At 42.2% G+C, this 25,107-nt stretch overlaps 1 protein-coding gene across 1 annotated transcript in view; it reads right to left on the bottom strand.

Moving 5' to 3' along the window:
- The window catches only part of TRIM44 (tripartite motif containing 44), a 111,205-nt gene that overhangs the window by 35,340 nt on the left and 50,758 nt on the right, over window positions 1-25,107 (bottom strand). The window contains exon 4 of the mRNA XM_052653111.1: window positions 19,077-19,096. Coding sequence (XP_052509071.1) covers window positions 19,077-19,096 — 20 coding nt within the window. The remainder of the gene's footprint in view (window positions 1-19,076; window positions 19,097-25,107) is intronic.

The raw sequence follows: 25,107 nt of genomic DNA, 5'->3' as shown, positions 1-25,107 counted from the left end.
TGCTCCTGACTGAGCTCCATCTTCCTCCTTTATTCTCAAATGCGGTCACTCGCTAAGTTCTCGCCAGTCCCCATCCCATGCTTCCCCCACCTATCCTCTTCTCTGCATGGCCGCTCTTCTAATCCAAGCCTAGAACTTCAGGCTTTTTCATCTGAATCACTGCAAAAACGTTCTCATCTTGCAAGCCTTCCAGACTCTTCTATCCCTCTGTCGCTTGCCTCAAAAGTGAGCCCCTGCTCTCCTGGGGTGAGCTGCACCATTTTGCTACCGCTCTTTCCCCTTTGCCGGCCAGCATGTCCTACACGGGGTCTGCTCTTTAGCTTTGGTCTTGGAATGAAGGAGAAGGGGCCAGAGCTAAAGCTGATCCACAGGGGACATGCAGTATGTGAGAGAAGTAAAGGCTTATTGTTGCCACTGAGACTTCAGGGGCCTTTTCCATATCCCATGCACTCAGAACAGTGCCTAGCTCAGATTTGGCACTCAAAAGATTTTTTTTTAATGAATGATCTCACTAATCCTCTCATTAATCTTAACTATAGATACTGTTATCATCTCTATTTGGCAGATGAGAAAAAAAAAGCTTAAGGAATTGAAATAGTAGGGCTAAGGTTATATAGCTAGTAGTGATGAGGTTGGAATTCTGACCCAGAACCTCTGACCCCAAAGCCTGTATTCTTTATCCAGTGCATCACACTGATTCTTTGAACTCTTAAAGTGATAGAGTATAAAACACGCACTCAGTTTTTAATGAATGTTTTGTCTTAAAGCTGTCTGATTATTTCATATATTACGTCATTCCTCCGTATCCACAGGGGAATTGATTCCAGGATCTCCCTCAGATACCAAAATCCACGATGTGCAAGTCCCTTATTTATATATAATAGTGGAGTACACACATATAACCTCCTCTGCCATTTCCCCTTAGTTGCAGGCAGAGTCTCTCCTAAAGACGTCTTTACTGACTGATGCTGGTTGATTCAGGACAAGAGATCATTCTTCCTACTTCCAGTTCTCATGGAGTCAGAAGGCTCACTCCTCACCTTGACTCAAGAGCTCCACAGGCAAAGACTGAATTTTAAACAACTTTCAGGCCTGATGGAGATGTAACTTGTAAAGAAGTAGATCACTTCTCCTTTTTCCCAGATGTCAGCCCTGTCACTCAAAGGCAGGTAGGAAGAGAAATGCCTTCTGGAAAGATTGTTTTAAGAGAAGAAAGAGGAAACAGGCTTCAGCTGGAAAAGCAAGAGTCAGCACAAAACCCCCCTATTTGGGGAACTATCTCACAGTGATACATATGAGTTCACACCCTGTTTTTCCAGACAACAGCCTGTACTAATGCTGGCTCAGACAGGCCACTGTTTTTCAACTTCACCATCACAAGGCACACAAGTCCACAGCTAAAAGGGCGGCCACTGACATGAAGGCACCTCTGCAGCCCATCACTTGTCAAGGACAGGGAAAGAGCACCGCCCAAATCTCTCCACGGTCCTGAGAGTGCAGTTTACTCCATGCAAAGCTCTCATTGCTGCATCCCTACCCTTCTCAGAAGGCTCACACAGAGCAAACAGGGCACGTGTGCAGCTTTAAATGAAAAGAGCCAAGAAACTAGCCTTGAATACTTAGATTAAAAGCCTTCTTTAGCACAGATGCACCAAGCTGAACTATTGTTTTTTTAAATATTTATTTACTAAATCATCTACTTATCTATCTATCTATCTTGCTGTAAGCCTACACTGAGGATTTGCAAAGGTAGAAGAAAGAGTTGGTTAAGAATACAGACTCCACAGCCAGATGGCTTTGGTTCAAACCCTGGCTCTCTATCATTCACTGGCTATGTGACCTTGGGCAAGCTATGTACTCTTTCTGTGCTTAATTGTCCTCATCTGGAAAATGGGGCCAGTAGCAGCCTCTCAGAGAAGGCGATGGCATCCCACTCCAGTGTTCTTGCCTGGAAAATCCCATGGACAGAGGAGCCTGGTAGGCTGCATGCAGTCACTGGGGTCGCGAAGAGTCGGACATGACTGAGTGACTTCCCTTTCACTTTTCACTTTCATGCATTGGAGAAGGAAATGGCAACCCACTCCAGTGTTCTTGCCTGGAGAATCCCAGGGACGGGGGAGCCTGGTGGGCTGCCGTCTATGGGGTCACACAGAGTCGGACACGACTAAAGTGACTTAGCGGCAGTAGCAGCAGCAGCCTCTACCCCTATGGGGCTATCAAAAGGATTAAATGAAATCATGACACGTAACACTTAGAACAGCACCTGGCCCGTGGTAAGCCCTTTTATCAGTGTTTGCTATTATGGCCATGATCATTATTATCTAAGGAATAGCCAAGGGTTCATGAGTCCTAATCAGTCATTTTCCAAGCCTAGAACATGGCTAAGTATTGCTCATGTATACAGTTAGCGAATGGTATAACAGACCTGCTATGGCTCCTTCTGAGATGAAGAAAAACCAAGTACAGCTGCCACCGTTCAGAAACTCACAGGCAGTTTGAGGATAACAAAAGCAGATTCGCAAATAACGGCTGAAGGTAAATGACCTGCACGAGGTGACAAGATAATCCAGTGAATCTAAGGTTTTCCTATTCCAAACCAGAGTTCTCTCCACAACTTCGAAAACAGGTTTTGCATAGCTATTTATTCAGATTAATTGTGTGCCTATCACTTTCCAGACACTGAGAGAACAGTGGTGAAGAAGACAAAGCTTTTGCCCTCATGGCATTTACTTCCAGTGGGGGAAAAAATAAGTTACACGTATAATCCATTTTAACGTAGTGGCAAGTATAGCAGAAAGCCAAAGCAGGGAAGGAAGGAAGGAAGGAAGGTCCGAAGAGGCAACATTTCAGCTGAGGCTTAGATAATGAGAGGGAAGATCTGAGGAGGAACACCCAGGCAGAAGTGAACCCAAGCACGAAGGCCCTGAAGTCAAGGACCGTCCCCTCCGTCTGAAGGACAGTGAAAGAGCTGTGGCTGCAGCGAGTATGGGGGTGAACTGCAGGCGTGAGGATGGTAGAACCCCCTTCTGTGTGACTTTATAGGTCCTCTTGCTCCAGGGGATTCTGAAGCAAACTCTAGACATGATATATTTCATCCTGGGGCAGTCTAAATAATTAGATGACCTCCTTTGTATCCTAAGAGAACCTTTCAGTATCTACGTGGAGAATGGATCGGGCGGGGGTGGGGGGGGGGGTACAGTGAGGGAAAAGATGAGTAAGAGTGGCCATAAGGGAATGCCAGTAGAATGCCTGCAGAGAAATTATGTGGCCTGCACCAGTATGCAGAGTGGGTGGAGGAGAGAAGTCCTTGGATCTGATGTATAGATGAGGGTAAATCTGACAAAACTACTGATTAATTGGACGTGGAATGTGAAGGAAAGAGAGATATTGAGTATTACTCTTAGGTTACTGGCTTGAGACATGATGATGACATTTACTGAGAAGGAGAAGTCAAGGGCAAAACATGCTGGAGAGGGAGGAGAAAAGCAAGAGCGATGTTCTGAACAAAAGCAGCTGTGAGGGCAAAGACACGGGACGGAGAGCAAGAAGGCCTTACTGCAAGTTCTGACTCTAGGTGCCTCTACTTCTAGCTGGGCGACCCTGAGCAGATCACTTACTCTCACCGAACTTTCTCATCTATGTAACATGGGGGTAAACAAAACTACAGCCCAGGTTTGTTTGAATAAGGAAATAAGAAGTCTATGTTGTTGTTTAGTCACCAAGTCGAGTCCAGCTCTTTTGTGACCCTGTGGATTGTGGCCCACCAGGCTCCTTGTCTATGGAGTTTTCCGGGCAAGAGTACTAGAGTGGTTTGCCATTTCCTTCTCCAGGGGATCTTCCCAAGCCAGGAAGCAAACCCACATCTCCTGTTCAGCAGGCAGATTCTTTACCACCGAGCCACCTGTGTATATCATGTAAATTGTAAAGGTGCTGAATCAAAGGTAACCTACCTGTTTCTTTTGTTACTTCTGATAAATGTCTGTTTAAATAATTCATATATGAACCTCAGGTTACATCTTAAATAGTATTATGAAAAGGCTTATCTTTATGTCATTTTGCTTGTTTAATGCTTATACTTTCGAAGGGCACGAAGCATCACTGACATTTCTTATTTGCATTTATTATGTACCACTGTTCACATATGTTGTCTCACTTAATCGTTAATACAGACAGAATGGGTGCTCTATGGGCCCTAAACGACTGATGAGAAAATTGAAGGACAGAGAAGTTCTATCAAAGACCTGACATCCTAGTCTCACGGCCTTCCTCTCTTTAAGTCAGAATACTGCAATCCTGTTAAATAATTCACTTGGCATTAGGGCCGGGTCATATTGGGGCAATTTCTGACACACAGAATATTGAGCACCTCCATGATCACTGGTTAAAAAAAAAAAACAAAAACACCAAACTCCAAACACGACAACTCCTTAGACCTAGCATGTAACAGCTTGAAAGCTACTTCTATACATATAAATTTTCTTGGTTCCCTCAACTTGTGATTAAGCATGGCACTATCATATGACAAAACGATACACTCACTTTATACACTGACCTAAAACTGGAAAAATGGAACTTTTCGTATTGCTCTATATTTAGTAACGTTCCTTGTCATTGTCTGTTTCAGTCATTCACTCAACCAATATCTGAGAGTCTGCTCTATACTATACAATATGCTGGTGCTTGGGATATGTAGGAATTACAACTTTTTTATTGTTAAAGAGTGAAAGGAATTATGTTATTAAGACGAGAAGAACAAAAAACTGATTTTTGATAGATAAATTATTTTTGAAAGGAATCATGGACATCCAAGTTTAATTTGCATGTCAATTAAAAAAATTCCCACTGGCCCTCTTCAGGCTTTCTTTTCCCAGGAAGGTGTATCAGTTTCCATTGTTTGAACCTCTGATAGCTACACGTCCATTTGTATTGGACATAAATTAATAATAGTACAGAAATGGTTCAGAAGACCTAGTTTTTAAAAATACAACAAGATTTCAACCTAAGAGATGTGGACTCCTACTACATTGTCTTTCATTTCTTATACCCTCTTTCTAGATGGCAATTCATCAGCAACAGTTCTTAATATCTAGTGGACGATAAGCCACCTTCCTCCAGCTGAGGAACACTGCTGCTAACGGGTATTTATGTGATAGGGGATAAAAGATTCTTATGGTCAAGAAGTTTGGGAATGCTGGGTTAAACAAAGTAAGTCAGTCTTACTATTTACAGGAGTGCTCAAAGCCTTTATTATGCCATGGTACTTGTGGAACTTCAAGAGCTGGGTAAACAAGCAGCATTTGCCAGACTTATTGGACCCTAGAACCCTAGTTTAAAAGACTAAGTCAACAACTCAGAGAATCAGTGTTCAGTCTAATATACTTGGAAGCCCAGGGTTGGGGGATTTCCATTTATAACTGCATGTGATGACCATCTTTTTAGTAAGGTGCTGATTCTTTAAGACTGGGGAGAGTTGAACAGGGAACAGATGTATGGCTGTGAAATGGGGAGCAGAGACCAATTGCTTTAAGGTACAGGAGATGGTGATGGACAGGGAGGCCTGGCGTGCTGCGATTCGTGGGTCGCAAAGAGTCGGACACGACTGAGCAACTGAACTGAACTGAAGCACCATGCAAAAAGGGACTCTTTTGGCTTTTGATTTCTATGACAGTTTCAACATCTAGCACTGCCTGGCACATAACAGACATTGGATATAATTTATTTTAATAAATGGATAAGTGGAATGAAACCTACAGAAATTTTTTTAAAAAGGTGATATAAATTTCAGAATGAGTGACTGCGTTGTTTTTCTGTCTTCAGTGATTTCGATTTCCATATCTAGACTCCTAGACAGTGCTTAATTTACTTTCTTAGAACAAAAGGCTGAGAATTATTCCAACTGCCTTTTGCATCATGACCCTGCAATAATCTAATAAGAAAGGTTACACTGCTTTTTTGTAGATGAACGCACATTAATGAGATCTCCTTGAAGTAATCCTGCTTCCATTATGCAGACAAAATTACATTTTCCAGCATAATTATTGTGTCAGTCAAGCTCCCAAATTTTGATATTAATTGTTTCATTTGCAAAGGCAACATCAACTTACTAGTTTGTCAAACCTCTGAAAAACTGAAGGGAAGCTCATTGTTTTTAGTGGTGATTATCCATCTATGCCTCTCTTGTAGTCTATCTTTTGCACATTTTCCTACCAGCCAGAAGGACTGGGCAAGTTTTAGCTCTTGTAATAGGTTTTAAGAGAAGAACTAATGGCTTTCTGGATGTGAGAGTTGGACTGTGAAGAAAGATAAGTGCCGAAGAATTGATGCTTTTGAACTGTGGTGTTGGAGAAGACCCTTGAGAGTCCCTTGGACTGCAAGGAGATCCAACCAGTCCATTCTGAAGGAGATCAGCCCTGGGATTTCTTTGGAAGGAATGATGCTGAAGCTGAAACTCCAGTACTTTGGCCACCTCATGCAAAGAGTTGACTCGTTGGAAAAGACTCTGATGCTGGGAGGGATTGGGGGCAGGAGCAGAAGGGGACAACCCAGGATGAGATGGCTGGATGGCATCACCGACTCGATGGACGTGAGTCTGAGTGAACTCCAGGAGTTGGTGATGGACAGGGAGGCCTGGTGTGCTGCGATTCATGGGGTCGCAAAGAGTCGGACACGACTGAGCGACTGAACTGAACTGAACTGAAGATGTGTTTTTAAATTACATACCATTTACATTCTTCAGTCTTTACTTGAGATTTCAGACTATAAGCTCTTTGAGGGACCATGAATGCTTTGTTGAAAACTATATTCTGCACACGAAAGAACAATGCCTGGAACAATGCGCTGTAAGTTCTGCATGAACATCATGTTTCTCCTTTCACTGAGACTCACTGTTTTAAAGTAAAATCTTTCTCTCTCCCTTCCCCACATTTTCTCCCTCTCCCCTCCCCCCTGCCAGCTCTTTATTTATTTCTCTCTCCTACCATGTATGTGCATCACACACACATACTCTGGAATACATGGAGGTCTTGCTATACACTATGGCATTTTCCCCATGAAAAATACATAAAGCATGGAAGTTTGGTGAAAATCTATCATTAGAGGAGTTTTGGACAGTTACTTTGCATTGTGCAATGTCACCTCCTCGTCCAAGCCTTAACCTGCCCTGAGCCACAGAACAAGTCTGGAAGAAATCCTGACTCACGCTTAAGTCATCTGATCAGAGCTGATCTGTGACACAGGGCTAATCTGTGAACCACGAGACCGAGAGATCTCAAACCCACGACAGGACATTCTCCAGCACTGCTTATCTAGTAATTTTTATTTTGTAGCTTATCTTTATTTTACTAGAAAAAACATATTTTCCTTTTTATTGTAAACTGTTTGTATCTACTTAAGCCTGATTTTACTCTAGACTGGGACCATGACATCCCCATAGAGTACTATAGGTGTTACTTTAAAAACACAAATCAGTAGGATAATAGGATTCAGTACATTGCTTTACTAGCTCTGTGACCTTGGGTAAAGCACTGAACATGTGTAAGTCTGATATGAGAATAATAACAGCACCATTGTCCCAGGCTGTTGTAAGGATTAAATGAGATAGATGATCCATGTGGAATGCTTAGCTCACGTCCATTACTGCAGTCTCTGGGGAGCTGATAGGTGAATAGCCATGATGATCAATGACCTTAACAAGTTCATCACCTCTGTAAGTTTTCTTTTTATTTTCTTTCTAATAAGCTACTCTCCTGGATTCCATCCACAGAAGTAGAAGCTCACAATGGGTACGCCTTGTGGGTCTTGTTTTATCTCCAGGCATGAATTCCTCCTGCAGAGTTTAGATAGCTTTTCTGGATTGCTGTTGGTTGGGTGATGTCATTTAGGGTAGTCATTTATCTGGCCCCCTGCATTTCTTTCTTACAGCCTATATAACTTCCTTTTTCTTTATTTGGTACTTTAAGAGTCTTGATTGGCTGGGGACTCGACCCTTCATTTTCATTTATCAAAAATTCCTAACCAGAAGGGATGAACGCAGAGTTCCAGGGGCATGCTGAGCTGGGGCGTCTGTGCCTGGCCTTTTTATCTGTGAAGCTTGCTGGTAATTGCTAAGTTTTCCCTCCTGAAACAATTATCCCCCCATTTCTCTCCCCACCTCCACCCCACCCCCCAGTTAATTATCAGTTCTGGAATTAAACTGCTTGCCTCTCCTGCCGTTGTCATGACAACAGTTGGCCTGCACCTGCCACTGGGTGAACAGTGGCTCTTTGAGAAGAGGCGATGGCAGTTGCTGGCTCCACAAAAGCCAGGGAGTAAACTAATGTTTACCTGTCTAGGGAGAGAAGTTTCTGTTCATTCCACCTTAGGCAGTTTCCTGGCAAGTTCCACCTCGACTTCTGCCTCATACAAACTGCTGTTGGCATTCGATAAAGAAAACGAAAACAACATTTTCTGATAAAAATGCCAAATCCGTATTGGCTTGTCATCATTCTATCCATTAACTTTACTTATTGCCAGCCAAGACGTTGGAAGATACGGATCTTCCATCTCCTGAGAGTGACAGTATAGTGTGCAGGTTAAAAGCACAGAATTTTAAGCCTAACAGATTGGGGTTCTAATCCTTTCTGTGTGCCCGTGGCCTAAGAACTTCTTGTAATATCAGTTTCTTCATCTGTAAAAAGGGGATGGGAATAACTAAATTTAACAGAGGTGTTTTTTTTTTAAAGCTTTGAAATAATATATGTAGGTCTGACTCCTATTTTAGGAACAACACATAAGCAGGTATCACTATGACAGCTGCTTAGGTGCTAATCCTGAATAGACCTGAAAGTCAGGGCAAAGTTGGCAGCTCGGTTGGTTTTAACCGGTCCTTGTCTGAGTGGCAGTATCTGAGAAGCAGGAGAATATGGTACTCTTCTCCACGGCACCTGAACCGATGCATCTAGCGGCCACGGACCGCTGAGAGATGATTCTTTGCCTACCTTCTCTGTAATTCTGTCAGTTCCTCCCTCTCTCTACTGTTTCTCTCACGCTCAGTCTCACTTTCCTTTAAATAGAATTGATAGAACCAGGGGGCGGGGGGTGAAGGAGACATGTACTCACCAAGGAAACAAAACACTTTTCTGTTTTACAACCACATTACAACCTACAGGGAACAATTGGTAGTGGTACTAAGGAGTGGGGGAATGAGGCATTTATGTAAGGAAGTCTTTTTCTTTCCTAATACCCCTGCTTCTGGCTAAAGAAGTCTCTTTATTTTTATTTTTTTTAAATGAACCTATAACCACTCACAGTTAGGTCCCAGGTCCAAATAGGACAGGCACAAGAGTACTGTTCCTTGGCAAAGATGTCACCATTTAGGGTACCCCAGTCTTAGCTCAGCCTTCGGCTACCTTCTTCATGTTCTGAAGCTCCCTCCTTGTAGTTCTAGTTTTAAAGAAACCTGAACGCAGCGACTCCCAAACTTCATCCCATCTTGAAAAGAAAAAGCCCCAAACAAAAAACACACCAGCTTCTGCTCCCAGCATCTGGTACAGACACCTGCTGTGGGTTTCTGGGTAAAGAGGTGAATGCAGTTCAGCCATGCAGAGCTTACAGAAAAAGGAAGGCTCCTTGGAAGTTACTGGGGAAAGAGAATTATTCACCTCTTGCCTGCCTCTCACTGAGAGGCAGTAAGAAGATGCTAGAGGCCAGCAGGTTTCTCCTAAAATGAAAAAGACACCACTAACAACATTTGGCTGAGGCTGCCAGGGGTGAGGAGGGGGCAGAACCAAGGACATCAAGTTTACTTATTCTTAAAACACAGACTGGAGTTTTGTGACTCCCTAACATCTATCACTGGCTTAGTGCCAGTCCAAAATGTTTATGAAGATTAAACAAGGAAGAAGAGAATTAGGCTCCAACCAGACTATTCAGCACCGGAGCTAACTCAGGGATACCTGTGACATCAATTGAGTTCTTTGACTAGCTTCTTGGACTGCAAGGAGATCCAACCAGTCCATTCTGAAGGAGATCAACCCTGGGATTTCTTTGGAGGGAATGATGCTGAAGCTGAAACTCCAGTACTTTGGCCACCTCATGCGAAGAGTTGACTCATTGGAAAAGACTCTGATGCTGGGAGGGATTGGGGGCAGGAGAAGAAGGGGACGACAGAGGATGAGATGGCTGGATGGCATCACTGACTCGATGGACGTGAGTCTGAGTGAACTCTGGGAGTTGGTGATGGACAGGGAGGCCCAGCATGCTGCGATTCATGGGGTCGCAAAGAGTCGGACACGACTGAGCGACTGAACTGAACTGAGCTGAGGAAACATCTAGAACCTTAAATCTGTTTGGAAAATGCTGATGCTTTAGTATTCCTTGTCTCCATTAATTTAGAAGGAACCAGGTATCTAGTCTCCAAATTTGGCTTTAAGTTAGAGGAAGGTGGGAGCTGTCAAAACAGGTATAAAGAAGATAAAAACAAACCATTTCCTTTTACAACTATATCTCAGTTGCTTTTCTGTATAAAAGAAGAAACCTAAAAGGAGAATACTTTTAATGCTTCATAAACTACTTGTCCTTTCAATATAGCTTAAGATGTGCAATTTGATGGAAAAACTGAGGCACAGAAAAAGCAAACAATTTACACATAACAACTCATGAGCTATGACTACAGGAGGAGACCCATACGATGCAAAAGTCCATCCATTTTTTCTGTGAATAGGGAGGGCATTGCTGTAGTCAAGAAGCAAAGCCAACAGGAAGTGGTATAAACCATCTGGTGCCTCAAATGGCACACAAGACCCTGGACGAGGGAGACTCAGCCACCCTTTAGTCCCACCTCCTGCCTCAGGCCAGTCATGCAGCTACTCACCCTTTATCACACAGCACAAGAGCTCACATCCCTCTGAGCCTTCAGAAAGGCTGATCTCTGTGCTCGCATGGCCTTCCCACCCTGTCTGTCCAGAAAAGCTAGTCCCTACACCCATCCTTCAAAGCCAGCACAAACGCTATTTTTTCCGATTCTCTATTTTGAGTTAGTGGTACCTGATTCTCCATCCAACATCTTTATTGTAGAGAATCATTGTGCTGTAGTGGTCAAGAGCCCGCAGTCTCACATCAGAGTACTTGAATTTGAATACTGGCTCTACCACTTTTCAGCTGAGTGACCTTGTTAATGCACATACAACCTTTCTGCAACTCGGTTTTCTCATTCAGATGAGAAATGAAGATAATGTATTAGCCACGTATTAGGACTGTTGTGAGAAATTAAAGAAAAAAACGTTTAAAGTACTTTCTGATACATTGGAAAAGGCCCTGATGCTGGGAAAGATTGCAGGCAAAAGGAGAGGGGCAGCAGAGGATGAGATGGTTGGCTAGCGTTGCTGATGTGACTGTTGCTCATATCTGACTCTTTGCAACCCCTTGGATGCAGCACTGCAGTCAGGGTCCTCTGTCCCCCACTATGTCCCAGAGTTGGCTCAAATTCATGTTCATTTAGTTAGTGATGCCATTCAACCATCTCATCTTCCGTCGTCCACTTTCTCCTCCAGTCCTCAATCTTTCCCAGCATCAACAACATTGTTGGCATCCAATAAATGCTTTTTATAATAATTTATAATTATAATTACTATATTGCCCTTACATGTGAAATTAAAATTGTTTACTTAGTTCTCTCTTTTGAACTAGACTTTGAGATCTTCAAATACAGAGCCAAAGTCTTTCTCCATCTTCATATCTCTGCAGCCTAGCATGGGGCCTGGCAGCAGAGTAGACAATTGAAAATGTTTCTGAACAAACGAATGAAAAAATTCCTCTGCAATTTTACTTGCTAAAGAGATAAGGGAACAGAGCTCCTAAAAGTGACTGTTATTCTGATGAGCTCTGAGGTCAAACATATAAACAAGGTAAGCCTGCCAAGCATCATAACTACGCACTGGATGGCAAACCAAAGTTGATTTAGCACAAAACCACGCTATGAAAAGTGACATCCAGGTCTCTTCCTCCTGGGCCTTTTTTTCTTAGCATTATTAAGCCAAAAAAGGCAGGCTGCTCCTAGCTAGCATTCCCACTGTAAGGTAGGTAGAATAAGCTAGAGTCACCTTGGCTGAATTTTCCAGCTGTGAATGGATTCTCTGGTTATTGGCGAATATGCACAAAATAAAATATAGCTGTGGCTCTCACAGGCAAATATATGCAAATCAATTACTTTAGGAAGAAGGCTTGCTTTTTATTAAAGATAGGCAGTACAATGCATTGCATGGCTTCATCCTTCATCTGGGTGAGGAGGGGATGAACAATTCACATCAGCAGAAGAAAACAAAGTCAGCTCAGGCTCCATAAGAGGGAAATGTGAGAGCAAAGACACTCTCTGTGCTGAAGCCCAACAAAGATGTTAGAGCCCCACGTGAGGATAATAGGCAATCCTGACAGTTCCACTCAATGTCACAAGCATCAGAGCCATTTTCTTTGGCATGAAGACAATGTAAATACCAAACCACAAATTTACCATCAGAGGATAAAAGATACCTAAGTGTATCACTGACTTAGTGCCCTCTTATCTCTACAAACTAAGTAATTAGGAAGACAAATGCCAGATTTGAGGACATGCATATAGTTGTTATTTTAGGGTGTGGGGGGAAAGAGTACCTAGTATACAGAATGAAGAAAATTTTTAAAGAAACAAAATTGAGAAATGTAGGGGAAAAAAACTCTACCAAATTACAGAATCTATAATCTGCTATAAGCAATTATTTTAATTTCACATTCGATATGTGACTGTATTCCTGCACACACTGTATTCCCAAACACTGGGGGCAGAGTAGGGCAAAGAAGGCTAGGATTTACAGGAAAATAAAACCCAGCTACACAGAGACAAAGAGGTTAAATGACTTGCCCAGGGTCACGCAGTCGGTCCCCTACCAAGAACAGAGGGTAGGTCTGCTGACTCTCCTTGAGCTCCTACTTCCTCAGAAGTTTGTTGGATCACAGAATGAGCATGGTCAGTCACACTGATCTCAGCGGGAGCTCTTTGCCTGAATAAGAGCCAGCTTTGAAGATGAAAAATTCTACAGAAATCCTCAGTATGGCTGTTACTATTTAAAAAGCCATTTTCCTTTTAGTTAAAAAAAAAAAATCAGAGAAAATCTCAATAGCAAATGAAAATTTAATATTGATCTTGCTACTTTCTCCTCAGAACACACAAGTTTAAGGGTCCTTCCCTCTCTGACTTCCTCCCACTACACAACAGCTTTCAAGGCAGCAGAACCTATTGCCGCCTCCTCTCCTTGAATATATATTACTTCTCAGCAGGCTCCGGCAGGAGTAGAGAAGGAGCCAATCTGTGAGGAAGCAAACACAAGATCTCCCATAATAGCATAGAGAAGACAGAAAATTGCTGCCAAAAGTGTAAATTGCTTTTTTTTTCCTTTGGCTTGGGAAAAAAAAAAATCACTATGGGCTTTAAAGATACCCTCTTAAAAGGTGATTCCACAGTGGTTAATATCCATGTTCTACGCATTAGGACTTCTGTTCCTCCACTCCCTCCAGGAATCCTTGTCATCTGTATAACTGTATCATGGATTTGAAGAGGGACTACCAAGAAGTGAGAGGCAGCTGATTCTGCAGGGTCAAAGGAAGGCTTGGTTGCCTGCTCCCAAGGGAGTCTAAAAGCACCCCTTTTACTGCTGACCCTCAGGGGGCAGTGTGTGAGGATGAGATGAAGAAATAGCTCCTTATAGTGACAGAGGCTAAGGAGAGGAAAAGTAGCCTGCAGAAAACAGAGGCCGTAACATTTGAACGTCAACACAAGTAAGAACTCCCAGGTTAGAGGAATGAGATCAAAGTGATGCTCTGACAAGTGAGTGTGAATCCTCAGGCCTTTCATTCGGGGTCACAGAGAGAAGTGGGCTGGCCCCTGGGAGACAGTCCGCATCATGGCTGAGGGCATGAGCTCTGAAACCAGACTAGATTTAAAACCTAGCTCTGCTTCTACTAGCTGTGTGAATCATCCTGAGTGTTAGTTTCCTCTCTTTTACAAGTGAGATAATAGCTCCATCCTAAGCTTTACATGAGGGTTAAAACAGAATATATAAACAACACCTGTGCACAGTAAAACTTTAAAAAATGGTATCTTTGATGATCATTGTTGTTAAGTAGCAGGAAAAGTACACAACAGAATTCAGAACAAGCAAGGGACATAACCCAAAGCACGAATACTCGGCCACCTCAAATCTAACGAGGTTGGGAAGTCAAAAGTGAAAAGAAAAAAGAAGGCAGGGAGGCTCTAGCTGGCAGGAATGGAGGAAAATATAGATCTATTTCAGACAAATGTGTTTCAAAAGGACAGGGTATTTCCTTTGTTCCGACCACCCTAGAGAGTGGCTGGGATCCATCTCTCCCTGGACTTCTGTGCAGAGTGGGGAAGGAGCTGTGCGGTGAGAACACCAGCAAAGGAGACCCAGGCGTGAAACTCCGAGCAGACCTGGAGCACAGCGTCTCCAGATTCATGTCTCTTCCATCCCCCGTGCGGGAAGACCCACACTTCCTTCTGTCTTCCTTACACATCAGACTCTCATTTAACACTGTCAGCAATAGAGAAGCCTTTGGAACAGAACTCAGGCTTACTGAGATGGTAAAGTGTATATCATAAATGTGAGAAATTTCAGATCAAAGGCAATCCGCCCTGAGGTGTTAATTGGAATAAATTGAGCCAAATGATAGTTCAACGCAAACTGAATGGAACCAGGTAGGAATTTAAAGGGTAAAAGGAAAATTTGACTCCTCTTTCTGCCATACTGGAACACGCTTTTTTCAAGTGCTCATTTTACCAAAGAAGTCCCAGTCCAACAGATCCCTACTGATGTCCATGGCAGCGTGGCTGGAGGGAGAAAGCTTGCTGTCTTGGTTGCCAGTAAAGAAACTCTATTTGTTGTTGTTTAGTTGCTAACTCATGTCTGACTCTTTTGCGACCCCCCCATGGACTGCTGCCTGCCAGGCTCCTCTGTCCTGGAATTCTCCAGGCAAGAATACTGGAAGGGGTTGTCATTTCCTCCTTCAAGGATCTTCCAGACCCAGGGATCACACTCACATCTCCTGCATTGGCAGGTGGATTCTTTACCACTGACCCACCAGGGAAGCCCAAAGAAACTCTAAACACTTCACCACTATCTTGTCAAAATGGCAGGAAGGAATGTGCGATTAAATTCTGAAGCCAGTATCTCATACTGAACAGTATCTCTGAAGGGGGTTAATCTCTTCATAAGGTCCCTCATAAGGTCAACCTGACTCTGGCATGTGGTCATGAAGACAAGATGAACGTGTCCCTCCTAACCAGGCACGCACAGAATATTCTATATGCAGAATATATACACTACATCGGCTGAAGTGTTTTCTTTATATTGGTCCTGCTTGAATCCTCTCTCTGGGGAAGAAAATCTCTAGGACTCTGCTTTGTCTGGATTTTAGGGAGCTAGAGCTAGTTTGAGAGAAGAGGTGGAGTTTTTCTAAACCAAAGGTTACAGATAATCTGATGAGTTTGTCTAAATCAAAGGTCTGTGTAAAATGGTGAAAAATTGGTCAATAACTAGAGAAGACGTGGATATAGGCTCCCATCATCACGAGCCTGATATAACTAGTCTCCCAGGCTCTGAAACACCTCCCATTCATTTCCCTTTCTGCATGCAGACGAGCATGCAGACGAGACTTCCAAAATGCAAATCTACTCAGGTTTAATTTATGTTTTAAATTATTTAAGCCCTCCCACTTCAAGAGGCCTGCAAGGGCCCCCAGCGAGCTGGGCTCTGCTTTCTTGCCTGCACTCTTCTCTTGTCTAGAGCTAGTCCCCAAGTTGTTCCCCGGCCCTGTAACAGCCCTGTCTCCGCCTCTCCTCTGCCTGCCTCCTCATCCTTCAGACCTGCATTTACACAAAATCTTTTCTGGTTCAGTTCAGTTCAGTCGCTCAGTTGTGTCCAACTCTTCGTGACCCCATGAATCGCAGCACGCCAGGCCTCCCTGTCCATCACCATCTCCCGGAGTTCACGCAAACTCATGTGCATCGAGTCGGTGATGCAATCCAGCCACCTCATCCTCTGTCATCCCCTTCTCCTCCTGCCCCCAATCCCTCCCAGCGTCAGTCTTTTAAAACGAGTCAACTCTTCGCATGAGGTGGCCAAAGAACTGGAGCTTCAGCTTTAGCATCAGTCCTTCCAATTAACACCCAGGACTGATCTCCTTTAGAATGGACTGGTTGGATCTCCCTGCAGTCCAAGGGACTCTCAAGAGTCTTCTCCAACACCACAGTTCAAAAGTATCAATTCTTCAGGACTCAGCTTTCTTCACAGTCCAACTTTCACATCCATACATGACCACTGGAAAAACCATAGCCTTGACTAGATGGACATTTGTTGGCAAAGTAATGTCTCTGCTCTTGAATATACTATCTAGGTTGGTCATAACTTTTCTTCCAAGGAGTAAGCGTCTTTTAATTTCATGGCTGTAGTCACCATCTGCAGTGATTTTGGACCCCCCAAAAATAAAGTCTGACACTGTTTCCACTGTTTCCCCATCTATTTCCCATGAAGTGATGGGACCAGATGTCATGATCTTCGTTTTCTGAATGTTGAGCTTTAAGCCAACTTTTTCACTCTCCTCTTTCACTTTCATCAAGAGGCTTTTGAGTTCCTCTTCACTTTCTGCCATAAGGGTGGTGTCATCTGCATATCTGAAGTGACTGATATTTCTCCCGGCAATCTTGATTCCAGCTTGTGCTTCTTCCAGCCCAGCGTTTCTCATGATGTACTCTGCATAGAAGTTAAATAACCACGGTGACAATATACAGCCTTGACATACTCCTTTTCCTATTTGGAACCAGTCTGTTGTTCCATGTCCAGTTCTAACTGTTGCTTCCTGACCTGCATATAGGTTTCTCAAGAGGCATATAGGTTTGTCAAGAGGCAGGTCAGGTGGTCTGATATTCCCATCACTTTCAGAATTTTCCACAGTTTATTGTGATCCACACAGTCAAAGGCTTTGGCATAGTCAATAGAGCAGAAATAGATGTTTTTCTGGAACTCTCTTCCTTTTTCCATGATCCAGTGGATGTTGGCAATTTGATCTCTGGTTCCTCTGCCTTTTCTGAAACCAGCTTGAACATCTGGAAGTTCACAGTTCGCATACTGCTGAAGCCTGGCTTGGAGAATTTTGAGCATTACTTTACTAGCATGTGAGATGAGTGCAATTGTGCGGTAGTTTGAGCATTCTTTGGCATTGCCTTTCTTTGGGATTGGAATGAAAACTGACCTTTTCCAGTCTTGTGGCCACTGCTGAGTTTTCCAAATTTACCGGCATATTGAGTGCAGCGCTTTCACAGCATCAACTTCCAGGATTTGAAATAGCTCCACTGGAATTCCATCACCTCCAGTAGCTTTGTTCGTAGTGATGCTTTCTAAGGCCCACCTGACTTCACATTCCAGGATGTCTGGCTCTAGATGAGTGATCACACCATCACGATTATACGGGTCGTGAAGATCTTTTTTGTACAGTGAGCCGCCCCTTATTCTCCCAGACTGTCTCAGGAGCCCTTCCTAAAGCAGCCTAAACTTCACTTAATCATAGCACTTCCTCCAGACTATAAGTGCCCAGTCATGTTGCTTATCTCTCCTCCTAGACTTAGGACTCCCAAGGGCAGGGACCATGTCTGTCTTAGTTTTCACATATGCTCAGCGTATAGCACAGTGCCCGACACACAGTAGGGTCATGAGAAAAAGAGAGTGGGAGAGAGGGCGAGAGGAAGGAAGGAAAGAAATGAACCGCAACACAAAAGGAGCCTGTTCCTGAGGATGGCTGGAGGATGGGCCTGAAGGGATCCCCTGAAGCTCTCTGGGCTTAACGCAGGGGCACCTGTACCACTGGGCACAGAGGACAAGGAACGAGACTGAGGCTGAGAACTAGAGTCCCAAGGAAGGAAGCAGCAGGAAATACAGATGTGGGATGACATTTGGCACTAAGACAGGGGCTCAGGATGTGTGCAGGGAGAAAGGAAAAAGAAGGAACTGTATTTATAAACAAAAACAAAGAAGGACCAAATCCTAGCTCCAGGCAGGTAACCTTGGGCAACTCACTTAGCTTCTTTCAATGAGAGGCCTGCATTAGATGAGTGACTTTCAAACTGAGTTCTCAGGAACCCTAGGTTTGTGAGAGAAGTTTCACCAGTAGATGTGGCCCCAACTTTAACCAGACAAAAAATGCTTTGTATACACTCTACCCAAGGCCCATCTGAAAAAAAAAAGCTGTTTCTACTAAAACTAAAGTTTGAATAGCAGTGGTCTGGATGATCTTTCTGACAGCTCCCAGCCTTAACAGTCCTGGATCCTGTGTGACAGAGAGGGCCCATCTGGACATTGCATTTTACTTTGTACAAATGCCCCTTGAGCGTATTCATAGCAGAGGTGCAGCATTGCCTAGAGCCTGTTCTCCCTGCTGAGCAGAGAGAAGCAAAGGTAAGCAAACTAAAATCCAGGTTCACTGAGGCAGAGGCAATGAAAAATTGCACTTTTAAATCTCATGTGGTGAAACAACAGCACAAAGAAGCATTTTTTTCTTCCTAAACAAAGTGTTGTATACCTATGACGTTGGGTTCACTGTATTGGTGTCTTGAGTCAGACACAAGGCTGTTATGGGTCAGAAATAAAGAATATTGGATCCAGAGTCCATTCAAAAAAAAAAAGGCAATCCAATTCCAATCAAGAAAGAACAGTGCAAAAGTTTATCTATTCAGTCCACCTGATACCTAATTACCATTTAAATATAGTACCTACTGGTCTTAACAAGGTATTCGGAGTGTGCTACAGAATAAAGCAGAGTTACTGTCATGGTATGCTTTAAAGCTTATCTTTATCTGAAGGTTACAGACAGGAAATAGCATAGATGGGGAGGGAGATGGGAATCTTACAAAATAAGATCTTCAAAGCCCCTGGCTTAAGATGGAGATCCCTTATCTGTGCTGTTCCTTGGCTGGGCATATTTCACGGGGCCTTCAAAGGCCACAAATGTCACTCTACTTCAATTCTGAGAACACACAAGCCACAGTAACGTGATCTTACCCGGGTTCTTCCTCGTCGCCCTGAAAGAAACAGAAAGAAGCAACATAAGAAATCAGGATCAGTAGGGACGGATTGAGATTGTTTTTGTTTTCCCTCTTCTCTCCCAATCTGAAAGCAAAGCTTGTACATTTATTGCAACAGAGACAAGCTAGTCGACATCTAAGTGCTAAGACAAGGGTTAATATAATCCTATGTTCAAACTGCCCAGCAGAGATGAACTAATAATTTGTCCTTGCAAGCAGAGAAGTGAATGCATAGACCTAGGGGGCCTAAATAATAGCCTTGCCTTTTATTTGTATGGCTGGCAGTATTTAGTTTTGAGCAAACTGAGAGCCCAAAATAGCAGCAGGTCTCAGGCAAAAGCTGACCAGCTCCAAAAGCATCAAGCTGTTCCCCTCAAAGGCACACTTCAGCCTCAGCCTGGCATCCTTTCCCTCCAAACATGAACACAGAAGCTCTAATAGAGAGCACACCATGTGCACAAGGCTCTAAACTGGGGCTCGGGAAACTGGAATTCTAGTCCAAGCTCCGTTATTTATTAGCTATGAGCCCTTGGGCAAGCCAGCTAATTAATCAGGACCTTGATCTTCTTTGTAAAAGGACAGTTCTGGCATTTGATGAGCCACACCATTCTCCAGCCAAATAATGACATTTCTCTACTTAACCACTCTTTACAAAAGCAATGTGTGATGGTGATTTTTCCAGGTACTGTATTCTGTGAGCCTAACTTTATCAGTGATCACAGCAGATATCTTTGAGCCTCTTTTTGTGACCAAACAAGATTTTTCAAATGACACTCAAGCCTTCTCCAAGGGACCTCACTTATCCTTCTAGCGACAGAGTATCTTTGATGTCCTCCTCTTTAGTCATTCAGGATTGGTTTCAATAGAGACTGTATCTCTTAGTTGGAGATAACTCCCCAGGAACTTATTTGATTAATGGACAGATTGACTGATTGATCTTACAGGTATAAAGGAGAATGAGCTCTGGAGTCAGATACTTGGTTCAAATCTTCACTCCATTACTTGCTTGCTGTCTTATCCTGGTCAAATTATTTTGCCTTTCTTAACTTCAATTTTCTAATTAGTAACATAGGGGTAAAAACTGTCTTTATAATATATAGGGTAAGCATGAAATTAAATGAAATAATGTGTACAAATGTCAAACACAGCGCCTAAGACACAGAATGCATGTAATAAAGGTTATTATCAACATCACTAATGATTCAGTGTGATTCATTAGGAAGCTCTTACCTCAGGGCACTGAAGATAATAGACAAAAAACCCATCGTGATCTATCCTTCTAGGAGCTCCCATTCCGGAGCAGGGGAACTAGATAGAAAGTGAACTATGCCTAAATGTCTTAAGGGTGCTACCAAAGACATACACGGAAGGCTCAGAGAGTCAGAAGAGAAGTGATAAACACAGCCTCTCCTGGAGAAGGAGGAGAAGGCCCCACAGAGAATGTGGCATTGTATGTCAAGGCTGTATATTGTCACCCTGGTTATTTCACTTCTACGCAGAGTACATCATGAGAAACACTGGGCTGGAAGAAGCTCAAGCTGGAATCAAGATTGCCAGGAGAAATATCAATCACCTCAGATATGCAGATGACACCACCCTTATGGCAGAAAGTGAAGAGGAACTGAAAGCCTCTTGATGAAAGTGAAAGAGGAGAGTGAAAAAGTTGGCTAAAAGCTCAACATTCAGAAAACGAAGATCATGGCATCCGGTCCCATCACTTCATGGGAAATAGATGGGGAAACAGTGGAAACAGTGTCAGACTTTATTTTGGGGGGCTCCAAAATCACTGCAGATGGTGACTACAGCCATGAAATTAAAAGACACTTACTCCTTGGAAGAAAAGTTATGACCAACCTAGATAGTATATTCAAAAGCAGAGACATTACTTTGCCGACTAAGGTCCATCTAGTCAAGGCTATGGTTTTTCCAGTGGTCATGTATGGATGTGAGAGTTGGACTGTGAAGAAGGCTGAGCACTGAAGAATTGATACTTTTGAACTGTGGTGTTGGAGAAGACTCTTGAGAGTCCCTTGGACTGCAGGGAGATCCAACCACTCCATTCTGAAGGAGATCAACCCTGGGATTTCTTTGGAAGGAATGATGCTAAAGCTGAAGCTCCAGTACTTTGGCCACCTCATGCGAAGAGCTGACTCACTGGAAAAGACTCTGATGCTGGGAGGGATTGGGGGCAGGAGGAGAAGGGGACGACTGAGGATGAGATGGCTGGATGGCATCACGGACTCGATGGATGTGAGTCTGAGTGAACTCCGGGAGATGGTGATGGACAGGGAGGCCTGGCGTGCTGCAATTTATGGGGTCACAAAGAGTCGGACACAACTGAGCGACTGAACTGAACTGAACTTGAGGAATAAGAATGATTTTCCCAGGTTGAGAACAGAAGTAAACAGGGAGAGCACTGGAAGAGCAAGAGCAAAGCCACCGCAGTTCATAAAATGCAGGTTTGCGGAATTTTGAGCTCTGTGAAACTAGAGAATGGGGATGTGTATGTGCGTGTCTTGGGCAGGAGATCTCGGGGTGGCAGTGGTGTGGGGGGCTGGGGGGCTGGGAATGCAACAGGGGTAACGGGACACGGCCACTGCACGAGCCTCTCAAGGACCCCTGTGGTCAGAAAGGTGATTCTGAACAGACTATGCACTGGAGGTTGGATAAAAAAGGACACTTTTAGAAGACTGTTAAGAATCTGCACTATTGCTGAGGGTGCTAATCATCCAATGAGAGGCGGGGCAAGTGGTGGAAGAGGGTGCCAGGGTGGTGGAAACCTTCTCTTGTAGTTTGTTTGACTGGCATGTCTTATGGGAACTATAATCTAATGGAAAAAAATCCACATAATTTAAATTTAATATGAGCCACATAACTATCAATGACATATTTAAACCTCAACACAATTTTCCAGTTACCTTTGGGTGTTAAAACATAATTATCTAGGAGAACTGTAAGGAAAAAAGTATCCAGACTTCCTTCCATGAATGATTCAGAGGAAGTCTTCACAGTCACCTAACTTGGTATAATAGTCAAGAGACAGGCTTTCTAAGTGAGAGAAACATAGCTTTGAATTCTGGTTCATCAACTCCAACAGTGAAGCTGTTGGCAATTTACTCAACTTTTCCAAGGTTCAGTTTCCTCATCTGCACGTGGAAATCCTAATTCTTACCTCACAGGGTGGCTACAAGGATTCATTAAATGAGAAAAGGTGTATACAACATTAAGCAAGTGTCTAGCGTAAGTGCTCAACAAATGGTGATCATTATTGTACTTCTCTGAAATGTTATTTGATAACATTTCTAGGGTTAGTGGGAAAGAACAGAGAAGATGGGCTTTGCTTTCATTCATCCATTTCTGCTGCCTATAGGTAGGCAATTGTTTTTAAAAAACAATAATCACTATCACAAAGCATAGGAAAAACAGGGTGAGAGTTTCACGTTTGAAGAAATGAATAAATGAATGCAAGAACAGATGCACATACATATAGGCAATTTTGAACCAGTCAGCAGACATTCAGAGGATTAGTAATCTTGCTAGTAAAAGGTGAGCCCATTTCTTCCCACTACTTGAAATGCCCACTCCAGTGTTCTTGCCTGGAGAATCCAGGGACAGGGGAGCCTGGTGGGCTGCCGTCTATGGGGGTCGCACAGAGTCGGACACGAATGAAGTGACTTAGCAGCAGCAGCAGTATTCTGAGGGCTAATTCCCATCCTTAAAGGTCAAGCCTCACTCGGAAAATTTTCCTCAATAGCGGTACAAATGAACTTACTCACAGAACAGAAAAAGACTCATAGACATAGAAAAAAAACTTATGGTTGCCAAATGGTAAAGGGGTGGGAAGGCATAAATTAGAAGCCTGGAATTAACAGATACATACTTGCATTCATGCTAAATTGCTTCAGTAGTGTCTGATTCTTCACGACCTATGGACTACAGCCTGCCCAGGCTTCCCTTTCCAAGGGATTTGCCAGGCAAGAATACCAGAGTGGGTTGTCATTTCCTACTCCAGGACAGATATATACTATTATATATAAAATAGATAAAAAATAAGGATTGACTCTATAGCACAGGGAACTGTATTGAATATCTTAAAATAATGTATAATGGAAAAGAAACTGGAAAAGAATATATATATATAAACATATATGTGTATATATATCAGTGATTCAGTTATATAAATATATCATACTTATATATATAAATTTGATATATTTATATAACTGAATCACTTTGACATACACCTGAAACATAACATTGCAAACTAACTATACTTCAATTTAAAACTGGTATAAAAAAAGGATTCTACATTCAACTTTCTTCAAATGTTATCCTCCTCACTTAAAAAGAGACTGAAATTGGACCTTATAAGTGAAACAGTATGAGTATGGTTTATGCCAGAAATGGGACATTCCACTCCAAAGAGCAAACTCATACTCTCAAAGAAAAGGCCTTAACTTGGAATCAAATAAATATACTGGGTATATATTTTGCTGGCTATATATTATACTGGCAAATAATTCACTGGCTTTAGAATAATCTTCATGAGAAAAAAAGCAAATAGCACTTGGGCAGGTAGGACACCTAGACATATTGTTTTTATCAGCTTTATTGAGGTATAATTTTTAATACTATAAAATTAACTGCTTTAAGTTTATATAAATAACTTTAAATTTAGAGTTAAGCAACTATTACTACAAACGTGCTTAAAAACTCTACATACATACACACAAGCACACAGACATGAAATTAGCCTTTTCCTTCTTAACTTCCTTAAAAGCACAGTTTTAAGCTAAAATTATAGGTCTTGCAGTATTTATTACATATATAAATTATATACATATGACAACTATAACATAAAGGATATGGAAAGAGGGTCAATTGACCTATATAGTTTCAAGCTATCTACACTTTATGTGCAGTGGTTTAAAATTAATTTTAAGTAAACTGAAAATTTAAGGATACATACTACAATCCGTACAGAAACCACTAAAAAATAATGCAAAATAATAGAGCTAAAAGGCCAATGGATATATTACAATGGGATTCAAGGAAATGTTTCAAAAATCCAAAAGAGAGCAAGAAAAGACAATGAGAAGAACAAAAACAGAAAACAAATTGTACAATGGCAGACCTAAATTTAACCATATTAATAATAACATCAAATGTTAATGGACATTACGCTTCAATTAAAAGACATAGATTACCAGATGGATAAATGATTAAGACCCAGCTACCTGTTGTCTATGAGAGACATAAGTTAACAACATAGACAGACTGAAAGCAAATGAATGGAAAGAGATACACCACAAAAACAGTAAGCATAACACTAAACTGGCTTTACTAACATTAGATAAAATAGACATCAAGACAGAGCATAAACAGAGAAAAAGGGAATGTTCATAATGATTAAAGGACTGGTTCATCAGGAAGATGTAACCATCATAAATATGTATTTGCTTAGTGACAGAGCTTCAAAATATCTGAAGAACAGTCGACAGAATTAAAGAAATAGATAATCCCTAATCATACTTGAAATGTAACATCCCTCTCTCAGCAGTAGGTTGAACTAGAGCATAAAAATAAGTAAAACCATAAATTATCTGAACTTCTAATTGCTATTTAAAGCACACCACACCTCAGAACACATATTCTTTTTAGGTGTGGATATGCATTCAACAAGAAAGACCATATGACAGGTCATAAAGCAAGCCTCAGTAAGTGTTAGATGATTGAAATCATTCAGAATAGGTTCTCTGTTGACAATGAAACTAAACTAGAAACAACAAGGTACATAGGAAAATACCCTATATTTAGAAACTAAACAATACACTCCTAAATAATCAATGAACAAAAAGAAGAAATCACACGGTAAATGAAAAAATATTTCAAACTGAATGATAAAGAAACCACAACATAACCAAGTTGTATGATTCAACATAAATATATATTCATAAAGATATTAAGATATTAAGAAGAGGTGGCAAGAATACACGGAAGAACTGTAC

Source organism: Budorcas taxicolor, chromosome 15, assembly GCF_023091745.1.
Source record: "Budorcas taxicolor isolate Tak-1 chromosome 15, Takin1.1, whole genome shotgun sequence".
In the NCBI taxonomy this organism is placed as follows: Eukaryota; Metazoa; Chordata; class Mammalia; order Artiodactyla; family Bovidae; genus Budorcas; species Budorcas taxicolor.
The sequence above is the reverse complement of the archived record's forward strand: the minus strand, read 5'-3'. Positions and strand labels throughout refer to the sequence as shown.